Here is an 18,907-nt window from a genome sequence, read left to right on the forward strand (position 1 = left end):
TTGAGAATCTGTGTAATAAGGGCTATACAAATAAACATGACTTGACTAATATTTAAAAAAAAATACATCTCTTACTTTTAATATTGCATTTATTTATCGGAATTGTGCTACCCCTTAAATTCCAAGCAAAGAGGATCTAAGATGCCGAAATAATTGTTAGTCATGTTTATTTGGAAAATAAAATAGACTTCAAATTGTCTTTGTTTTTATTCCACGTAGTCTGTCTTGCTATGAGTTAATAAGTGCCATGTTCTGTTTGTAGGTTTGATCATCGCTTAAAGAGGGGAGTAATTCGCTGAGGTTTACATGTATGTCTATCTCCTTGCTTCCTTTGGTTAGTGTTCAGTGTTGTTCACAAAATGCCAAAGAATCATTATTCAATTGTAAAAGTTACAAATGACTAGTTTGAAGACACATGCGGTGGTCACGTTATTATGTTTCTCATAGCGTGTTCAATTTATGCGACCCCTGCAGGTTTTTCCATTAACAAACAATGAGCGTTCAACTATTGACTTTTTCTGTTGATTCAAAACACGAGCAACTGAAGCTCTGTGTTAATTTTGTAATATGTTATAACCAGTGTTGTACACAACAGGCATTAGCCACATCACGGTACTAAAATCACATTGCACGTACCAGGTTGAGACACAGAAAGTAGAAGATCTGCCTGGAGTCGTACTCCTCCAAGATCTGTTTCAAGGAGTCTTGAATGAAGCGCGGCAGGGACTGAGAGGTGTGCTGCAGGGCGTCACCCATGAAGTTGTACAAAGGTGTTCCTTCGGGCGAATAACCGACCAGGGTGCCTTTTTGACCTTTCCTTGACGGGGATGAGAGAATGCTGGATGCTGCAGAAGAAGAGTCAAGACCAACTGTGTAAAAGGTCTTTTAACATGTTCCCCGTGCTTTGACAGTGGGCATTATATGAAGAGTCTTTGAGAAATTAATATTTCAATTCAATCTTATTAGAAGCCAAATTTATTTTCTCAATGCACCGTGCAATATAAACTTAGTGTTTGCTATGCAATTTTGTGAGACCCTGATCGGTGGACAGTCTAAGGGGGCCAGGGGTGTGCCACCCGCATTGCTGCATTAGACTTTGTGAGTAGCCCGCGTACTAGTAACCTGGGTCATTGATGATTTTTTTAGGAAATGTAATTTCTAATTGACATCATGTTTAGCAGTTGACCTATTTTAACCTTTAACAATTAAAACATGGAAATAACATGTTTTAGAAATGCATATAAAACTAGTAAACCTTCGCGCTAGTAAGTATCAAAAAAGTTGCTTTCCGCTTCAAAAAGGTTGGAAACCCCTGCACTGCACAATACGGCGACATCTAGTGGTCAAAAACTGTAAACTGTCTCTTTGAGTCTTTATTAAGTGTTTATCCTGGAGCCAGGAGTGCTATACTTATTTCATTGCAAACAATGTTTACCACGTTATCAATGACAATAAAGACAATTCTATTCTATATCACGATTATTTTTATTATAGCAGTTCATCATTTCCCTTTTCTCATGTAATATTGTTTAAACCAAGGTAATCAATGAAATTAGCTTAGGTTATTCTGGAGCCAACACCAAAAGCAGCTAACATCTGCTGCTCAGCAGAAGTATTTATTAAAACCACATAAAAATCCAAATTCGTTTTTCCCTCTTCTAAAAAGTCAGTCGGAAAAGTAGCTATATTTAGCAACAATGATGCTTTGTAGGAAACACTGAGTTCACTTTCTTCTCATGTCCCGAGACTTCTGCCAGTTGCCATGACAATTGAAGTCGTACATGGCATTTCCCGTATTTTTTAGACTATAAAGCGCACCCAAAAACCCCAAATTGGCCCGAAATTTGAAAGTGCGCCGTGTAAATCGTAAAATACGGTCGATAAAGCTGGAAATGCATACAGCATTTATACATGCATTTATACGTGTTATTACACAAGGTTTTACCGATACTAGCGTATTTGTGCAATGACCAAAAAACGCAAAACATTGTATGCAGCAGGAATCGAACCCGGGTTGCGGCGGTGAGACCCAGGACACTTCTTATTAAATACGATAAGGACCGATTCATTGTCCGATACACCAGATTTTTTTCTCTTGTCTTGCTTTGTTGAGATTATTTATATCCTTCAGGGGCAGCTCGGCGGCGCAGTGGTTAGCGCGTGTGCGGTACAGTTTTGAGGTCATGGGATCTAACCACCTGTGTGGAGTTCACATGTTCTCCCTGTACTTGCGTGGGTTTCCTCCGGGCACTTCGGTTTCCTCCCACAATCCAAAAAAAGGCATGTTAGGTTAATTGGCCAGTCCAAATTGTCCCTAGGTGTGAATGAGCGAGGAGTTGTCTGTCTCTGTGTGCCCTGCGACTGGCTGGCAACCAGTTCAGGGAGTCCCCTGCCCACTGCCCGAAGATAGCTGGGATTGGCTCCAACACCTCCGCAACTCTACTGAGGATAAGCGTTGCAGATAATGGATGGATGGATTATATCTTTTAGGACACATTTTTTTTTTCATTCTATAACATTTGAGGGTGACACGGCACGTCCGTGGCACAGTTCTGAGGTCATGGGATGAAATCCAGCTACCAGCTTTCCTGTGCGGAGGTTGAATGTTCCCCCCGTGCTTGCGTGGGTTTCCTCCAGGCACAGTAAGAAAATGAGATCAAATTGAATGCCTTTTCGTATGTTAACTGTATCGAGGTCCAGTGGTTAGGTTTCTGCGCTTTGATCGCCGCTTCCCGGGTTTTTTGCCTGTTGCATACAAAGTTTTGCGATTTTGGTCAGCGACATTGTTCGACTTATCAATCATTGCACTAATATATACCATAAGTGGATAAAATACGCAACAGATATCGCTAATAAATACGGTAGCTCTTACTGTAGCTTTATTCCGATGCGCTTCATAGTCTTATGCTCATTATATATTTTGGGGGTGCGCCTTATAGTTCGGAAAAGACAGTAAATAGGAGGAATGTGTCCCTTTAAACGGGAGCATGCATCAAACTTACACATAATGAAGAAAAAGCCACTGACGAGCACGCCTCCTGAGAGCACATGCTCCGTGCTGCTCTTCTGGGGCGGTTTGCTCATCAAGCGTAACTGGTCGGTCAGTGGGTGAGTCCAGAAGTTGGCAAGTAGCAGAGCGCTGGAGAAAAGAGCCATGGTGCCATAACGGGCACACCGCTGCACTTCCATCTTTGTGTTGCAGATGGCCTCCACATAAAACTCAAGAATCATCACGGAAAAGATGATCATGGCGAAAGGCAGGATGAGTGCTGACCATGACTCTACTTTACTCTGTGGGAAAACAGTTAAAAATTGTAAATACTCAAGCAGGATTTCAGAGGATAAATGAAAACTGATTCTGACGAATCTGTCTTTTTTAAGACTACCGTATTTTTTTGACTATAAGGTACACCAAAAACCCCAAATTTGCCAGAAATTTGATAGTGCCCCTTTAAGCCGATGCGCCTGATATACCGGAAAATACTGCAGATAAATTTAGAAATGCATAGTTATATTAAATGAAACTGCTCACTGTCACTGTCCTGCCTTTGAGAAACATATCGAGTGGTCTTTAGGTGGAAAGAAAAGATAAGCGCAGGACTTAATTGGCAGCTCAGATGACAACTTTTGAACGCTCATTGCAAATCCTCTTTTGTTGTCTGCAAGTGTTAAAAGTCTTTTTATTACATGAATGAATGTATATATACTTTTCTATAACGTTTTGTACAAAATTACACACTTTTGTTTGAATAGTTGTTAGCATGTCATAACTTCACTTAGAATGTATCCGTATATTTAGCAAGCTAAGGGGACTTTTTTTGTACTTTGTATTCAGTTTTATGGTGACCTTCTAAGGATAATGGTTGAGGCCGTTCTCCGAATAAACTGCATCTAGCTGTCTGTGATCACGTGTATTTCAGACTGTAGAAATTAATCCGAACAGATCACTGCTAATATGTTGCACCACAAGGCTGTGGAGGTTGTCAGCAGTATCAAGTTCCTAGGGGTGCACATTACAAACAAACTCACCTGGTCCGTGAACACTGCATCACTGGTTAAGAGGGCACAGCAGCGCCTGTACTTCCTGCGGAGGATGAGGAGAGCCCACCTGCCCCCACCCTCCCTCATTACATTCTACAGGGGCACCATAGAGAGTATCCTGACCAGCTGTATCTCTGTGTGGTGTGGAGGCTGCAGCGCTACCGACTGGGGTAGTGTGAGGAGGGTAACGAGGACAGCAGAGAAAATAATCGGGACTACACTTCCCTCCATTCAGGACATTGGCCAGAAGCACTGCCTATCCCATGCTAAAAACATTACCGGGGACCCCTCTCACCCCCATCATGGACTGTTCACTCTGCTAGCCTCTGGGAAGAGGTACTGCAGTGTGCGGTGCAGGACCACCAGGCTCCGCAATAGTCTAGTCCCCCTGGCCATTAGACTGTTAAATGGTCAATCTAACATATAGTTAACTTAAATCTAAACGGCTGCTAATCTGACTTTTTGCACTACTGGCAGTTTTTTTTTTATAGCTTGCCACTCCTTGGACATTGCTCTCTGCACTATTGTAATTACAGCGTTATTGTTACAGTGTTAATGTTACTGTGTACCTGACTTGTTAACCTGACTGCCCATTTTGCACATCTGGTTAGCTACTCTTCTTGCACTATCGGCACTATGGTAAAATACTATACGTAGCCAAAATACAATACAACATTATTTATATCTGTACATTCAAGGAAACTGTGGGGGTCAGATGCATCGACATTTCGTTCTGTATACACGTGTACTAGAATGACAATAAAGTAGATCTGAATCTGAATCTGAATCACTAGTTTTTCAACAGTTTTGAACCAATAAACATATATTTTACAACGAATCAATAACGATGTTTTACAATGGGATTTTGTGATGACAAACTCTATTTTATCACGCTGTGTCTGTAACAAACTTTACAACCAACCACAATAGTTCAGACAGGACAGACTAGTTTCATTTTGAACACCAACACTTTTAATACAAACCTAGAAAATTTCAAATCACTAAGTAGTTTTTTCCCCAAAAGTAGTCTTTGATGTACACCACCCCCCAAAAAATACCAAAAAATTAACATTTTGCAGATGGGCTTAATATTGCAAAAAAAGAAAAAAATGACTTTCCGACTTTTTAGAGAGGGCTTAGGGGCAGCAGCTCTAGCACCACATAGTGTCTATCTGTGTACAACACCCATGAGACAAACATTTCACACTTACTTCTGTGGTGGCTGACAGCACAATTACCCAAGGCAGCAGTACCACAGCAGAAACCAAGTTATCCAGGGCGTACAGGCGTTTAGCTCCACCAAGTTCCACTGACAGCTTCCTGGACGCTGTGTGGAAACCAACCTTGAGACATAAGGAGACCACCAGCAGCACAACACCACCCTGATACAGAGAAGAGGTCGATCGAGTAATTAGGTTTTTGGGGGATACCAAATTATACCTGAAAAGTGCAGTTTCTAAAAAGCGATGAATGGGGAGAGCAAATCCTAACTAAACAAAAATTAACTGTGTCATAGTTCAACTTCATTTACTGTTTTGCTCTTGGTTGCAAAATGACAATGACACATTTGCTTTAACTGCAAGTAAAGTCTTTTGCATCAAGTTCACCTTAATTATTGCCTATTTATCCTGCTTCATTTCAGTCAACATGACATGTCAAAAAAAAATTTCGACCAGAGTTTGACTAGGCTAAACCTTGCTTTGAATATTAAGGGGCACATGTTGAATTATGGTTTGTTTTGTGTTGTTCTGCAACTGTACAAAACCTAAATGCACACAAAATGGATGAAAAAAAACAACGGCAATATGTTTGTCTCCAGACTTCACTAGGGATCCAAAAGGTCCAAATCACAGCAGCCCAAGGCAATCACTAAAGTTTTACTGCCAGAATGTTTTTCTTTTGATGAAATATTCTGGAAGGGACCAAAATATATTTGTTCATGTTTTGTTCTTTTCTGTAGTCATTTATCCAGGTGTTGGTCATCATCAAGAGTATTCTTTGCAAAATCTAAGGGCCCGGTCACACAGCCGTTTACGTCTGAATCACGGCCAGAAATTTCTGCCTGTGAAGCAGACGCTGTTGGACGCTTTGAGATCGCCATACAGACGAGATACAGCAGTGCTTTACACGCGGTCGGAAATTCGCACGCGGTTGGCAGCGCGAAAAAGTTTTGCGCTGCTCAAAACTTTAGGGCCCAGTCACCAAGCCTTTCACGGGCGTATCGAGGCTGAAACACGGCCAGAAATTTCTGCCCGTGAAGCAGACAATGTTGGACGCTTTGAGATCGCCATATAGACGAGATACAGCAGTGCTTTACACGCGGTCGGAAATTCACACGCGGTTACCCGCGCGAAAAAGTTTTGCGCTGCTCAAAACTTTTGCGCTGCTCAAAACTTTAGACCACGTGTTAACCGCGGGCGGCACATGAGGTAATGACGCAGAAATGACGCGGAACGACGTGCTCTGGCCGCGGCCAGGGCGTGGTTACACATGGGTAGGACGCGAAATTTCAGCGGGTAATCGTGGGTGGAGCACGGTCATAGCATGTTCTGCGCCTGTATCGCGGTGTTATTACGTGAAATTACCGTGTTACGCGTGTGACGGTCAAACACCTTTCTCCGCGTATATACAGCGCGATTTGCCGAGCATACGTCAGTTGTGCTCGAGACGTCAAGGGGTGGACATGGATCCCCGTCACCGTAGTGACCTCGTCTTAATCCATTTTTATTTCTTGACATTTCTTTTCATTTCATAACAAGATAATAAAATAAAAATGAAAAACTATTACAATAATAACATGTTGGTTTCTTCGGTGCCATAGCTTGAAATCTTGATCTTCACGGGACTGTGTCTTGAGCGGTTATGATTTCTACAGCCCGGTGTTATGCCGAGAAATGCATCCCTGCCGAGATTTGCATCCCCTCATCTACAACCACTTTTACCTCGTTTCATCTCACTTTTAGGGAATGTAATGGCGAACATATAACCAAATCTACTTTGTCTTGCATTTGTTGGGAATGTAATACAACTTAAACCATTCCATCTTTGTTTTTGTTGTGAACGTAATCGAACTGTAATGCACACCGTATATAAATCACTTTTGAGAACTGTTATGCACTCTACCGTAAAGCTTATTATGCAGAAATAAGCTTTACGGTAGAGTGCATAACAGTTTCAAAACGAGCGATTTGAATAGAAAAAGGCAAAATAAACATGTTACCTGCTCAAAAGTGATTTGTATACGGCGTGCATTACCGTTCGATTACATTCACAACAAATACAAAGACGGAATGGTTTAAGTTGCATTACATTCCCAACAAACGCAAGACAAAGTGGTTTTGGTTATATGTTCGCCATTAAATTCCCTAAAAGTGATATAAAAGTGAGATAGAACGAAGTAAAAGTGGTTGTAGTAGCGAGGGGATCCAAATCTCTGCAAGGATGCATTTCTCGGCAGCTTTTATACCCGTGGTCCACACGAGAAAATGACGCGGAAATGACGCGATGAGGAAGCGGAACAGTCGCCGGCGTCTGTTTTGCGGGCATACCACCGATGAACAGCGGGTTGGCCAATTTTGCGCATTTTCCATCGCGGGCAACCACGGGCAAAAAAAAAAACGCAAAATTTTACCCGCGATACAGACGCAAACGGCTGTGTGACCGGGCCCTAAACAAATGCACATTTTTATAATATTGGTTGTATCATGGTCTTGTGAGTCGTGCTATAATTTTGATAATGTTGGGCTCTTTTGTTAGATATTTCATAAGACGTATAATGCTCTTTTTGAGTCATTTTGGTTGGGTTAGTGATTGTGGGAGTTTTTACCCAGTTGAGAATTGGCTCAATTTAGGGTTTAAGAATCCGGTTTCCTCCCACATTCCAAAAACATGCATGTCAGGTGAATTGGCCGGTCCAAATTGTTCCTAGGTGTGAATGAGCGAGTGAGTTGTCTGTCCCCGTGTGCCCTGCGATTGGCTGGCAACCAGTTCAGGGTGTCCCCTGACCAAAGCCCGATGATTGCTGGGATGGGCTCCAGCACCCCCGCGACCCTACTGGGGATAAGCGGTGCAGCTAATGAGATGAGATGAGAATCCAACTTTGATTCCCTGGAATGTCAGAGACTTGGAAATAATTTCATAGCATTTTACATATTAATTTTTCCACTTTTTTTGATTAATGTATTCTCTATTTTTGCTTTGGGAGTTTCTTTTTGAGCGCAAGTTGAGTACTTCACTTTGTCTGACAGGTACTAATAAAATAATGAGACACAATACATTTTATTCATCCGAAATAGTTAATTGTGATTAATGTGCAAATCAAATATCACAAATCATAAGCATGCATGTTACTTTAAAACCAGATTTAACAATGTAAATGGAGTCAGTGTGATGAAAAAATTAACATCTTAAAAGTTTCTCCAATTACAATGATAACAAACTACCATCCTATATCATCTTTTCAGTAGTATCTAAAATTGCCAATAGGAATAATTATGTCACATGCTGTTGCCCCGTATCAGAGATTTAATAAAAATATTTCCATTTTAAATAATTGGCATAGATGTTGAAAAACAAAAAACTTACAGTTAAAGAGTACCAACTTAGTTTTCTATTGCGTGAGCTTGTAGTCCAAGAGTGTTGTGAACGCACAACGCACAACAGTATGGTACTCACTTTGTGATCTGCAACCCCTAGAAATGCAATGGTAGTGTAGAGGAAGTGAGTTAGGGCACTGTCGTGATGTCCCTCAGCTTGGTTAAAAGTTAAGGCTGACATTTTAGAATTAAAAAAAAGACTAACATATGACAATTAAGGATACGATGCTCGGCCATTTTTGCCATTAGATCATCATTGTCAAAGAGAAGTAGGCAAATCACTGCAATGATGAAGAGGGCAGCGCCCCTTGTCTGCAAAAGATGTGAACAAGCATAGTCATTAAAATGGAAGGCATGGAAATAGTGTTCTGTGTGTTTTTGTTTTTTTTTAAACTTGGCTGAACTACACCAGGGAAAGATGAGTAATGTTTTAAAGGAAACATTAAAGAAAGGTAGGGGAGGATTGTTAAAGTTAAATTTTATATAAACTCTTTGGTGGCTGTATTACCCAAGTAAAAAGCAAGTATTAAGTTATAAAATCACCCTCGAGGATGACCCAGCCCTGTTGGGATGGCATGTTGCCAAAAACGTGTCTCCGACAGAACTGGGGACTTCCGGTCAGGTGTGGTTTTATTGACACAAACAGGAAAAGGAACACTCATGAGCGCGACTTCAAAATAAAAGAATATAAGATTGATAAACGTATAAAAGATATAATTAGACTGATGTTTGAAATGTGACTATGTGTGTGTGTGTGAGAAAGATTGTTTTTTATATTTAGTAGTATGAAAACAAGTTATTTTCATTGCATTGAATTCTGAGAAATGCACATATCCAAAACAGCCACCTTTACAAGGACAAAAGAGAGAAGGAAGGAAGGAGGGAAGGAGAAAGGAAAGGAGGGAGGAAAGAAGGAAGGAAGCAAGGAAAGAAGCAAAGATGAAAGGGGGAAAAGTGCAAGAAAAGGGGGGAATGGTAAGGATAGGATAAAAAAAAAAGGAAGAAAATAGCCATGCGGCCACCACCCCTTTTTCCTCCACCCCACACACCTCCGTTTTGACCAAGGTACTCACGGAAAGATTTTCACATCAATTCAGCTTGATGCTAGGTATAAATATGATTCTGACACGCGATAAAATAATTCCTGATCATTTAAATGAGTTGATTACCTTAAATCTGGGTTTATTCGTCAGTGCATTCATACCTGCTATTGAATTTCTCCCCTCTGCCCATCGCTAACACCGCAAGTTCTTTTCTCAACTATGTCTTTAGTTATTTATTTTGATTTGATTTTCCTTTTCATGTTAATACATCATAATTTGTTAGAATCAAACAACGCCGCACTATGTATTTGTGTTTCTATCCATTTTTCTTTCGGCCTGATCAATCAATATAAATTGTTTGCAAAATAGATAATTTAATGCTAAAATACAATATATTTTGAGTACTGCTTCCTTCACGATAAATAATACAGAAACGAAAATGAATTTTGGGAACTAATTTGGGTGGGAAATTGTGAGCACCACCCCCTAGCCGAATTGGTACCCACAGAATTAGATTCTGAAACAAATAAATATAATTTAAATCAATTTTCTTTACAAAAAAAGAGGAAGAAAACAGAAGTCAAACAAAAAACAAAAAGAATCAAAGGAGAGCAAAAAATGGGCAAATAATTGTGATTGTCGGTAATTCAAATATCACCATTTGTCAGATTTTATTATTTTATGGAGCAATGGTTGTATTAAATTCACCCTAACAGCACAGAGCTGTTCTCCATCTATTAATTACACTATAATACAGGTTGAACGCTATCATATTTATTTGTGTATGATACGCATTCTTTTCAACCTAAAAATAACAATGACAATAATAAAAGTTTGGGTGCGCATTATACACAAGGCTTTATGGTAGTATATTACCATGTTTGTGCAATGATTGATCAGTCTAAGTATATCGCCTACCACAATCACAAAACATTGGAAACAACGGGAATCAAACCCAGGTCGCAGCAGTACCAGAAAAGAATGTTAAATAATAAAAGAAAACAGAAAGACAGAAATATATAAATAAACACAAAAAACACAAGGGAAAAAACAGGGGAAACAATTCTTATGAATCAGATGATGAATCAGACATTAATTAAATACATTGTAAATCTTATGTTGGTATTGTGTTCACAGTTCATATTGTCAAAAATGATTTTCATCATGGCCAAACATATTCAGAAATCTTCTTCACTTACAATTCTTACTTTGAAAAATAGTGAAACCAAATTCCAAAATGTTTTGATCACAAATTAGAGGTTTTGTGTTATAAACAAATAGATATGCTAATTACTTGACTAAACATTCATAGATCAGTGTGTCTTGTTTCCCATTTAGAAGCACCCAATAATGAAGTTCCCCAACAGCACGTGAAGAACTAAAAAAACCATGTCAGATGGATATAATGCCAACATCTCAACAACAATTACAGTGGAACGTTATTGAGGTGAGACAAGTTTACCTTTGCTGGACCACCTCCGGAACTGGTGAAGAGGACACCAAGAAGAGCTATCACCACCACATCACTGTGTTCAAAAAGCAGCAAAGTCCTAAAAAAGACATAAGAAAAGTACAGAATTTTTACTCTACATAAAGCATCATATTATAGCATTGTACACTATATACTGAAAAAGACATGCACAATTACCTGAGAGGTCCACAGAGTGTGAGACCAAAAAAGCCTAGGAGCGATATGATACAGCTGAAAACACTGTGCTTGAGTAACCTAATCCACTAGAAACAATTAAAAACATAATTAATTTTCTTAAAGCAATAGGTGAATAAAGAAACATTCATATTATTCACCCTTTTCTTATCGGATTTTAACACAATTATAAGGGGAAATATTGTCATAAACGTGCACCTGTCTTTTGGAGACGACTTTTCCAGAGGAAAAGGGCTTCTGGAAAAGGAGTAAAACAACAGCAGACCTGAAAACAATGGAATAATGTCAAGTTGAGTAAATTTATGAACATTTTTGGGAGACATTTGTAAGTAAATTATCCTGTTGTTGTATTACTTGATGTTTTAAGTTGTCAAAAGCCATGCTTCTTATGTTATTCATTGAGCTCGAATTTCATTTTTATTTAAAATTACTTAGTTTTTGCCTTGGCCAGACTTCAGACTGGCTTCTTAGAATGTGTTCAAATTTGTTTGCACATTTACTATGTATGAGTGTCAAGTTTCCATGCAAATCGGAGATAGGGTGGAGGGTATAACTGTGTTCCATACAAAAGACTACTTACTCAAAATAGTATTTAAGAATGATCTAAGACATAAGGCCTTTTCCAAATTTTATCACATTTTCTAATAAATCCTATTACATCTTAAAATTAGAATTATCTTTAATATTGTTGATTACAACGTAGTGAACATTGTTTGAACAAGATTAGACAAGCAACTTCAGAATATAAATGTAATAAAGTAATAGAAGAGAAAAATAAATCAAAAGAATGTCAGGATAATTATGCAAAAACATTGACAAGGTGGTGCTTGGAGACTTTCCCTAGGTTGTAAGATCATCCTAACAATAGTGCAATGAAAATAGTGCAATTATTTTAAGTAGCAACAAGATTCCAAAATTAAAATTGTTTTAGTTTAATTGTGTGTGTTATTATGTTGAATCAAATGGTGATGAAACATTATAATCGTACATTTACAATTTGACTTTACATTAAATGCTCATTATTATTTTATTCTCCTTATATGATAAGATGTGATTCAATTTGCATATGCAATCTTGTTATAATAATTGGTTACAAAATTTTATTACTGTGTGATTGGACTGACAAGAGGACGGGACCAAAATAAGCTCTGCCTTTTTTCTGTCAGCCCCCTTTTTTCCTTCTGTTTTCTCAATTGATTATCAGTTTAGTCTTAATTCATTGTAACTTTGTATTTAATGAACAGAGGAAAGAAAATGTCAATGTCAATCAATCGAAATAAGTCAATAAATACGATATGAATACCTATTTTTCTATACATAGGCTGAAGTGCTTATTTAGGTTGCAGATGGCCTGGGAAAGAAATATTCTCTGAGCCTCTTAGTTCTAGTTTTAAAACAAATAAAATAAACTAATGGAAGAACTAGAGAGTACTCACCCTAACTTCAATGTGAAGATGAACTGAACAATGTGAACAACCTTCAGGATGTCATATGATTCAAATATGCCCAATGCCTTTAAGATCTTTGAGATGATGAGTAGAACAATGTACCGAGTTAACCTGCAGATGAAAGGGCAAGCATGCATATTAAATACATTCTTATAGGCATACCTGAGGAGGAGGTGTACTACGAAACACTGACATAAACGGGACGGTGTGCATTATTTTGCACCTCCTAATAGTAAAACATGAACTATCTAAAAACAATAGAAAATAATTTTAACCTTTTATAATTTAGTCTGGAGAAACCTTGTCAACAAGACTTAAAAGATTAAGTCCCTCTGCATTGAACACAATTATTTTCTTAAAATTACAAAAAAAATGTCAAATTATATGCATGCATTGATGCCTTTTTGTTGAGGAAAAACAAGTTATCAAGATTTAATATTGTTTCTTGAGGTCTTCATTGCGACGTCACAATAAAACAGCTGTTTGGCTGCGGGTGCATCGGATCGCTACAGTTTAACTGTACGGCTCAGGTATATCGACATTTCATTCTGTGTGCATGGTTACAAAGAATGCCAATAAGAGTAAATTATATTCTATTCTATATTCCAGTACTGCAGAAAAGGCGAGTAAGAAATGAATGAAACATCGAGTAATGAAGCAATATGTGACACATGTGAGCTGAGGTCTCATTGCCTCACGAGGTTTCCCTTTTACCATCACTAGACGCATCTGGTGTCATGCAACCAAAAACGCAAAAGCACAAGGAAGAATACAAACTACAGGTACTTAAAGCAGCAAGACAGTGGACAATAATGTCAGCTCCCTCTTAGGTGAGTCTTATGCTATGTCAAATAAATACAAGTTTATCGAATGGAGATTATTAGAATGTATGTTGTCGCTAAGCACGGCGGCGCAGTGGTTAGTGCGTGTGCGGCACAGTTCTGAGGTCGTGGGAACCTCCTGAGTGGGTTCAAATCCAGCTCCCGGCCTTACTGTACGGAGTTTGTATGTTCTCCCCGTGCTTGCGTGGGTTTCCTCCGGGCACTCCGGTTTCCTCCCACATTCCAAAAACATGCATTTCAGGTAAATTGGCCGGTCCAAAGATGTGACTGAGCGAGTGAGTTGTCTGTCCCCGTGTGCCCTGCGATTGAATGGCAACCAGTCCAGGGTGTCCCCTGCCCATTGCCCGATGATTACTGGGATGGGCTCCAGCATCCCCGCGACCCTACTGAGGATAAGCGGTGCAGCTGATGAGATGAGATAAGATGTTGTCGCTATTGCGTGAGTTTTCAGCTATATTAGTTTTATTATTTAATCAGCACACGATTACTTTGACAGTCACATTACCAATTTAGTTGTTGTAAATGCGCCTTATACTTATCAACATATTTGAATAAAATATTCATTTGTTGTGTTTACTTGAAGTTTCAATGATTCCATCAATTGGGGACTTTCCCAATCGTTTTTCCAAGTGTCCTTGAGTCTGCCATATGTTATAAAAACACCAGCGAAAGCGAGTTAGATCCAGTCTTATCAAAGGTATGTTTGTGAATGTGTGATATCCTATCTTTAGCATTCAAGTTTCAGTTTCCATTTGTCAAATTGACACCTTTTTTATAAGACAAGGGGAGAAACATTTTTGCATGCCTTTTTGAAGTAGAACACTCTCCTGAACAACTGGTCCGAAGTGCACTCCATCCATCCATTATCTGCACCTCAGTAGGGTTGCGGGGGTGCTGGAGCCCATCCCAGCTATCTTCGGGCAGTGGGCAGGGGACTCCCTGAACTGGTTGCCAGCCAGTCGCAGGGCACACAAACACACAACTCACTCGCTCATTCACATCTAGGGACAATTTGGACCGGCCAATTAATGATAATGCATGATTTTAGAATGTGGGAGGAAACCACAGTGCCCGGAGGAAACCCACGGAAGCACTAGGAGAAAATGCAAACTCCGCACAGGAAGGCTGGTACCTGGATTTCAACCCATGACCTCAGAAGTGAACCACGCACGCGCTAACCACTGCCCTGCCGGGCCGCCGCAGTGGACTCTATCTTATTTTATTTTCTAACTTTGTAATAAAACTCTTCAGCTTCTTCTTTTTCTTCATCTAAATACTCTGTCAAAATCCCAGAAGTTGAACACGCAGCGAAACGCGGGTCTACGCCAGTTTTTCAACCCTTTTTGAACCAAGGTACACTTGTATTTATAAAAACTTTCCGAGGCACCCCGTCCATCGAAAATGTTCAAAAATGAAGTTATGTCAAATATTTCACTGTACTACCTAATAAGCAGATAATTAATATATAAAAAGAATAAAATACTACTCAAAATAAAAAAGAATGATGTGCTTTGTTTATGTTTTTATTTTTTACAGTGCAATTTTAAACTGTTTTGTTATACAAATTAAGTTATTAAATGTACTGTTCTACCTCATGAGCAGTTAATTAGTATATAAAAAGTATATAAAAATCTAATGCCACCTACTGATATGGATGACTATTAAAGTTCCCCATCCGAAGATAGCAAAAATACTGAATAATGGCCTGATTTTATGGAAAGATAAAATTTGGCAAATTCCAGCGGCACACTAGACAAGGTCTCACGGCACACTAGTGTGCCCCGCCACACTGGTTGAAAAAACACAGGTCTACGCCAACACGACCAACGACAATTCAAATGTGGAATTCATGTATTTTTGCTTCTGAATCAAACCTATATGTTTTACCTCAATAAATGCGTTTTTACCACTAGAAGACGCTAAAAACACGCATTGCCCCTTAGGAAAATTACACAGCAAGGTTGTTATCAACAAACCCAAAAAATATCATACCTGGAATTTGGAACCTCAACCATTCCAAGTTGTCCTCCAGAGAGTACGTTGTTACTATATTTGTCGTCCATTTTCAGCCACCAGGCTCGATGTTTTCTATCAATATCCTTTTCGCATTGCTGCTATCTATAAATTGAATTTAATTTGGAACTCATTTAGCAGCGAAGCGCAGCAATTGTTGCCGCTTTGCTTCAACTCAAAACGCTGTCATAATATCCAACAACCCATAAGAAGCGGCAGTTAGACGTTAGCTGCAAGCTAGCTAGCTAGCCAATAGAAATGCCGGTAAAATTCCTTTTCTATTCCCTATCACGATGAAACGTGAATTTTTCAATAGACGTAGGCATCAAATAACCAAGTTTAAGGAACACAGTGGGGGTTTGTTTCAGAAACTCAAATAAAACTCTTTACAGACTGAGCCAAATTGTGATGGTTCACTTCCGGACACGGTCAACAATCCACGTCATTTTCGAGAGAGTCACTTCTGCGTGGTTAGTGCAGTAATAATGGAATTTGGCTTTTTTGGCTCGGCTCCGAAAAAAGGGTTGTTTTGGGCTCACAAAGGGCTATTCGGATTGTTTTGGTTGCTTTCATTCGTATGTTATCAATTATTATGTAATAGTATGCACGAAAAGACTTCAAAAGGGGAAGGAAAAAAAAACAAGAAAAACAAGTAAAAAGGTAGGGAAAATGATAGAAGAAAAAATAATAAAAGGGAAAAGAGAGAGAAAAAGCAAGGAACAAATAGGATTAGGGGGAAAACAAGCTAATCGTGAAAACACAGGGTTCCTAAAAACACAGCAAATATTGATGTAAATATTTACAAGCCTACAAAAATAAAATTTAGAGTAGGACACAATTTTAATCGGCAGCACGGCAGCGCAGTGGTTATCGCATGTGCGACACAGTTCATGTCTTGGGAACCTCCTGCGTGGGTTCAAATCCAGCTCCAGTGCTTGCGTGGGTTTCCTCCGGGCACTCCGGTTTCCTCCCACATTCCAAAAACATGCATTTCAGGTGAATTGGTCGGTTCAAATTGTCCCTAGGTGTAAATGAGCGAGTGAGTTGTCTGTCCCCGTGTGTCCTGGGATTGGCTGGCAACCAGTTCAGGGTGTCCCCTTCCCACTGCCCGATGATTGCTGGGATGGGCTCCCGCGACCCTACTGAGGAGAAGCGGTGTAGCTAATGAGATGAGATGAGAAAATTTTACTCTTTGTATCCTCAACGAATTTAGAGTCAAAAACAGAGAATCCATGGCAAAAAAATAATAATACATATCAACCAATTAAAGCGTCTTGGAGGCAGCCGACTCATGATTGGTGGGGAACAGGTGGGGAACAGGCTGCTTTCGCTCACTTTAAGGAGTTGGCTGACAAAACCGTTTCGTTCCTGAGCGACACATCACTAAAAATGTCGCTCGTTGGGTTCACGATTGCGGGGTTACGTTGCATCGAAAAGAAAAAAATCTTCCTTGTAACAAGATAAAAAAAAAGTTTAGCGTCAACATTTTAGTTTATTTTTACTTAACCAACAAATATATCGAACATGCATGTGTGATAGGTTGTTTGTAGGCACAAATTGTTGAATAAGTCACGACTGTACAGGTCTTTATTTTTTCAGGTCCTCGATGTAATAAGCTATGATATTAAAGTGTTTCTCAACTTTTTTGAGCCATGGCACACTTATTGAAAAAAAAATTAATCTAAGGACACAAAGACCATCAAAAAATGTTTAACATTTAATTGAAGACACTTTTTAAAAAAGCTTAATTCAACATGTCGCTACGAATCGCAATCTTGAGAGCTTGCAAACTAACACAGCTGAGACACCCCATATCCATTTTGTCTATGGGCTTCAAACCACTCCAGGATACTCCATTTCTGGGTAGAGTCCAAGACACCTTCTTTTTTTCACCAGGCATGGTGTATTGCGAAAATGATTTTACAAATAAAAAGACCAAAATTCAGACACTTTTACGGTAAATTATTTGTTCACTTTTGCCCCGTTGATTTCACTTGAATTTGTTGTTCCTGTATAAGCCTCACCCGCCTCCCCACACGCTACCGGTGACACACAACCAAATATGTGCATAAGAGCTGACCCCTTGATTTCAGTATTCTATTTTTTACATCCATCCATCATCTGCACCGCTTATCCTCAGTAGTGTCACGGGGGTGCTGAAGCCCATTCCAGCTGTCTTCGGGAAGTGGGCAGGGGACACCCTGAACTGATTGACAGCTAATTGCAGAGCACACAGTCAGACAACTCACGCTATCATTAACACCTAGGGACAATTTGGACCGGCCAATTAACCTGGCATACATGTTTTTGGAATGTGGGAGGAAACCGGAGAGCACGGAGGAAACCCACGCAAGCACGGGGAGAACATACAAACTCCACACGGGAAGGCTGCGGTAGCTAGACTTGATCCCTGAACCTCTGCACCATGGGGCTGCGCACCAACCACCCAGCCGCCGTGCAGGATTTCTATTTTATACTTGTAAATTTGGTGTGGATACAAGTACTGTTTATGCGGTAGGTCGAATATCTACAAGTGGAGAACTTCAAGGTCCTTGTAGGCAGTACTTGAAACGGCACGACCGTAACTGTATTTAATTGTACTTTTTTAGGTAAATATAAATCCCCTTCAGGAATTACCTATAAAGGTGTGAGGGATGTATGTGAAGCAAGATAAATCAACAAGTAGAGGACAGGATAATGACTGTATTTTCTGGACTATGAAGCGCACTTAATTAAAAAAAATAATGTAAGGAATTTTTTGGTGCGCCTTGTAATACGGTGTACCTTATAAGCTGGAAAATATGATAAATAAAAATGGAAATGCATAATTACAATGAAAAGCTACGGATGAGTTTGTAGTTTCGTAAACCCTCAAACAAGGAGAGAATACATCAACGGATTTTGAACTTGCAAGGAGAACAGGAGATGACTATACAGAATGCTAAATTCCAAATCTGTTCCAAAACCCCTCCCTTGAGCACTTTCTTTTTATTAACAAATTTGCATCATAACCAATCTCCTTTGCAGTTGTCCAATATTAAAAACAGAATACTGTAATCTTATACGGTAACTATTCATGAATCTATTAGTGGTGAAACAAGATTTCGTTATGATAGTTCATGTTCTATAAACTATATATTATTTTCTGATGCTCTTCTTTTCCCAACCTTATCCATAACAGTAATTGTAATATCGTGTACCTTATAGCCGGGTGCACCTTAGAAAATACGGTAATGACCCGCATTTATACAGTAGCGGA

The 18,907-nt window shown here is 39.4% G+C and overlaps 1 protein-coding gene across 2 annotated transcripts in view; it reads right to left on the bottom strand.

Moving 5' to 3' along the window:
• slc30a5 (solute carrier family 30 member 5) overlaps nucleotides 1-16,095 on the bottom strand; it is a 26,154-nt gene extending 10,059 nt beyond the window's left edge. Inside the window, exons 1-10 of one of the 2 annotated variants that reach the window (XM_088356006.1) lie at nucleotides 15,628-16,095; nucleotides 12,782-12,904; nucleotides 11,544-11,610; nucleotides 11,328-11,413; nucleotides 11,142-11,229; nucleotides 8,861-8,948; nucleotides 8,716-8,792; nucleotides 5,253-5,423; nucleotides 3,003-3,291; nucleotides 637-845 (exon numbers count right to left, since the gene is read on the bottom strand). In XM_088356006.1, the coding sequence (XP_088212132.1) occupies nucleotides 637-845; nucleotides 3,003-3,291; nucleotides 5,253-5,423; nucleotides 8,716-8,792; nucleotides 8,861-8,948; nucleotides 11,142-11,229; nucleotides 11,328-11,413; nucleotides 11,544-11,610; nucleotides 12,782-12,904; nucleotides 15,628-15,698 (1,269 nt within the window). In that variant the 5' untranslated portion in view covers nucleotides 15,699-16,095. Of the gene's footprint in view, nucleotides 1-636; nucleotides 846-3,002; nucleotides 3,292-5,252; nucleotides 5,424-8,715; nucleotides 8,793-8,860; nucleotides 8,949-11,141; nucleotides 11,230-11,327; nucleotides 11,414-11,543; nucleotides 11,611-12,781; nucleotides 12,905-14,440; nucleotides 15,042-15,627 lie in introns of those variants that run through there. The other variant, XM_088356007.1, reaches the window with a different exon arrangement.
• Between the last annotated feature and the right edge of the window lie 2,812 nt (nucleotides 16,096-18,907).

Source organism: Urocampus carinirostris, chromosome 16 (assembly GCF_059441175.1).
Source record: "Urocampus carinirostris isolate Australia breed hairy pipefish chromosome 16, RoL_Ucar_1.0, whole genome shotgun sequence".
Lineage (NCBI taxonomy): Eukaryota > Metazoa > Chordata > Actinopteri > Syngnathiformes > Syngnathidae > Urocampus > Urocampus carinirostris.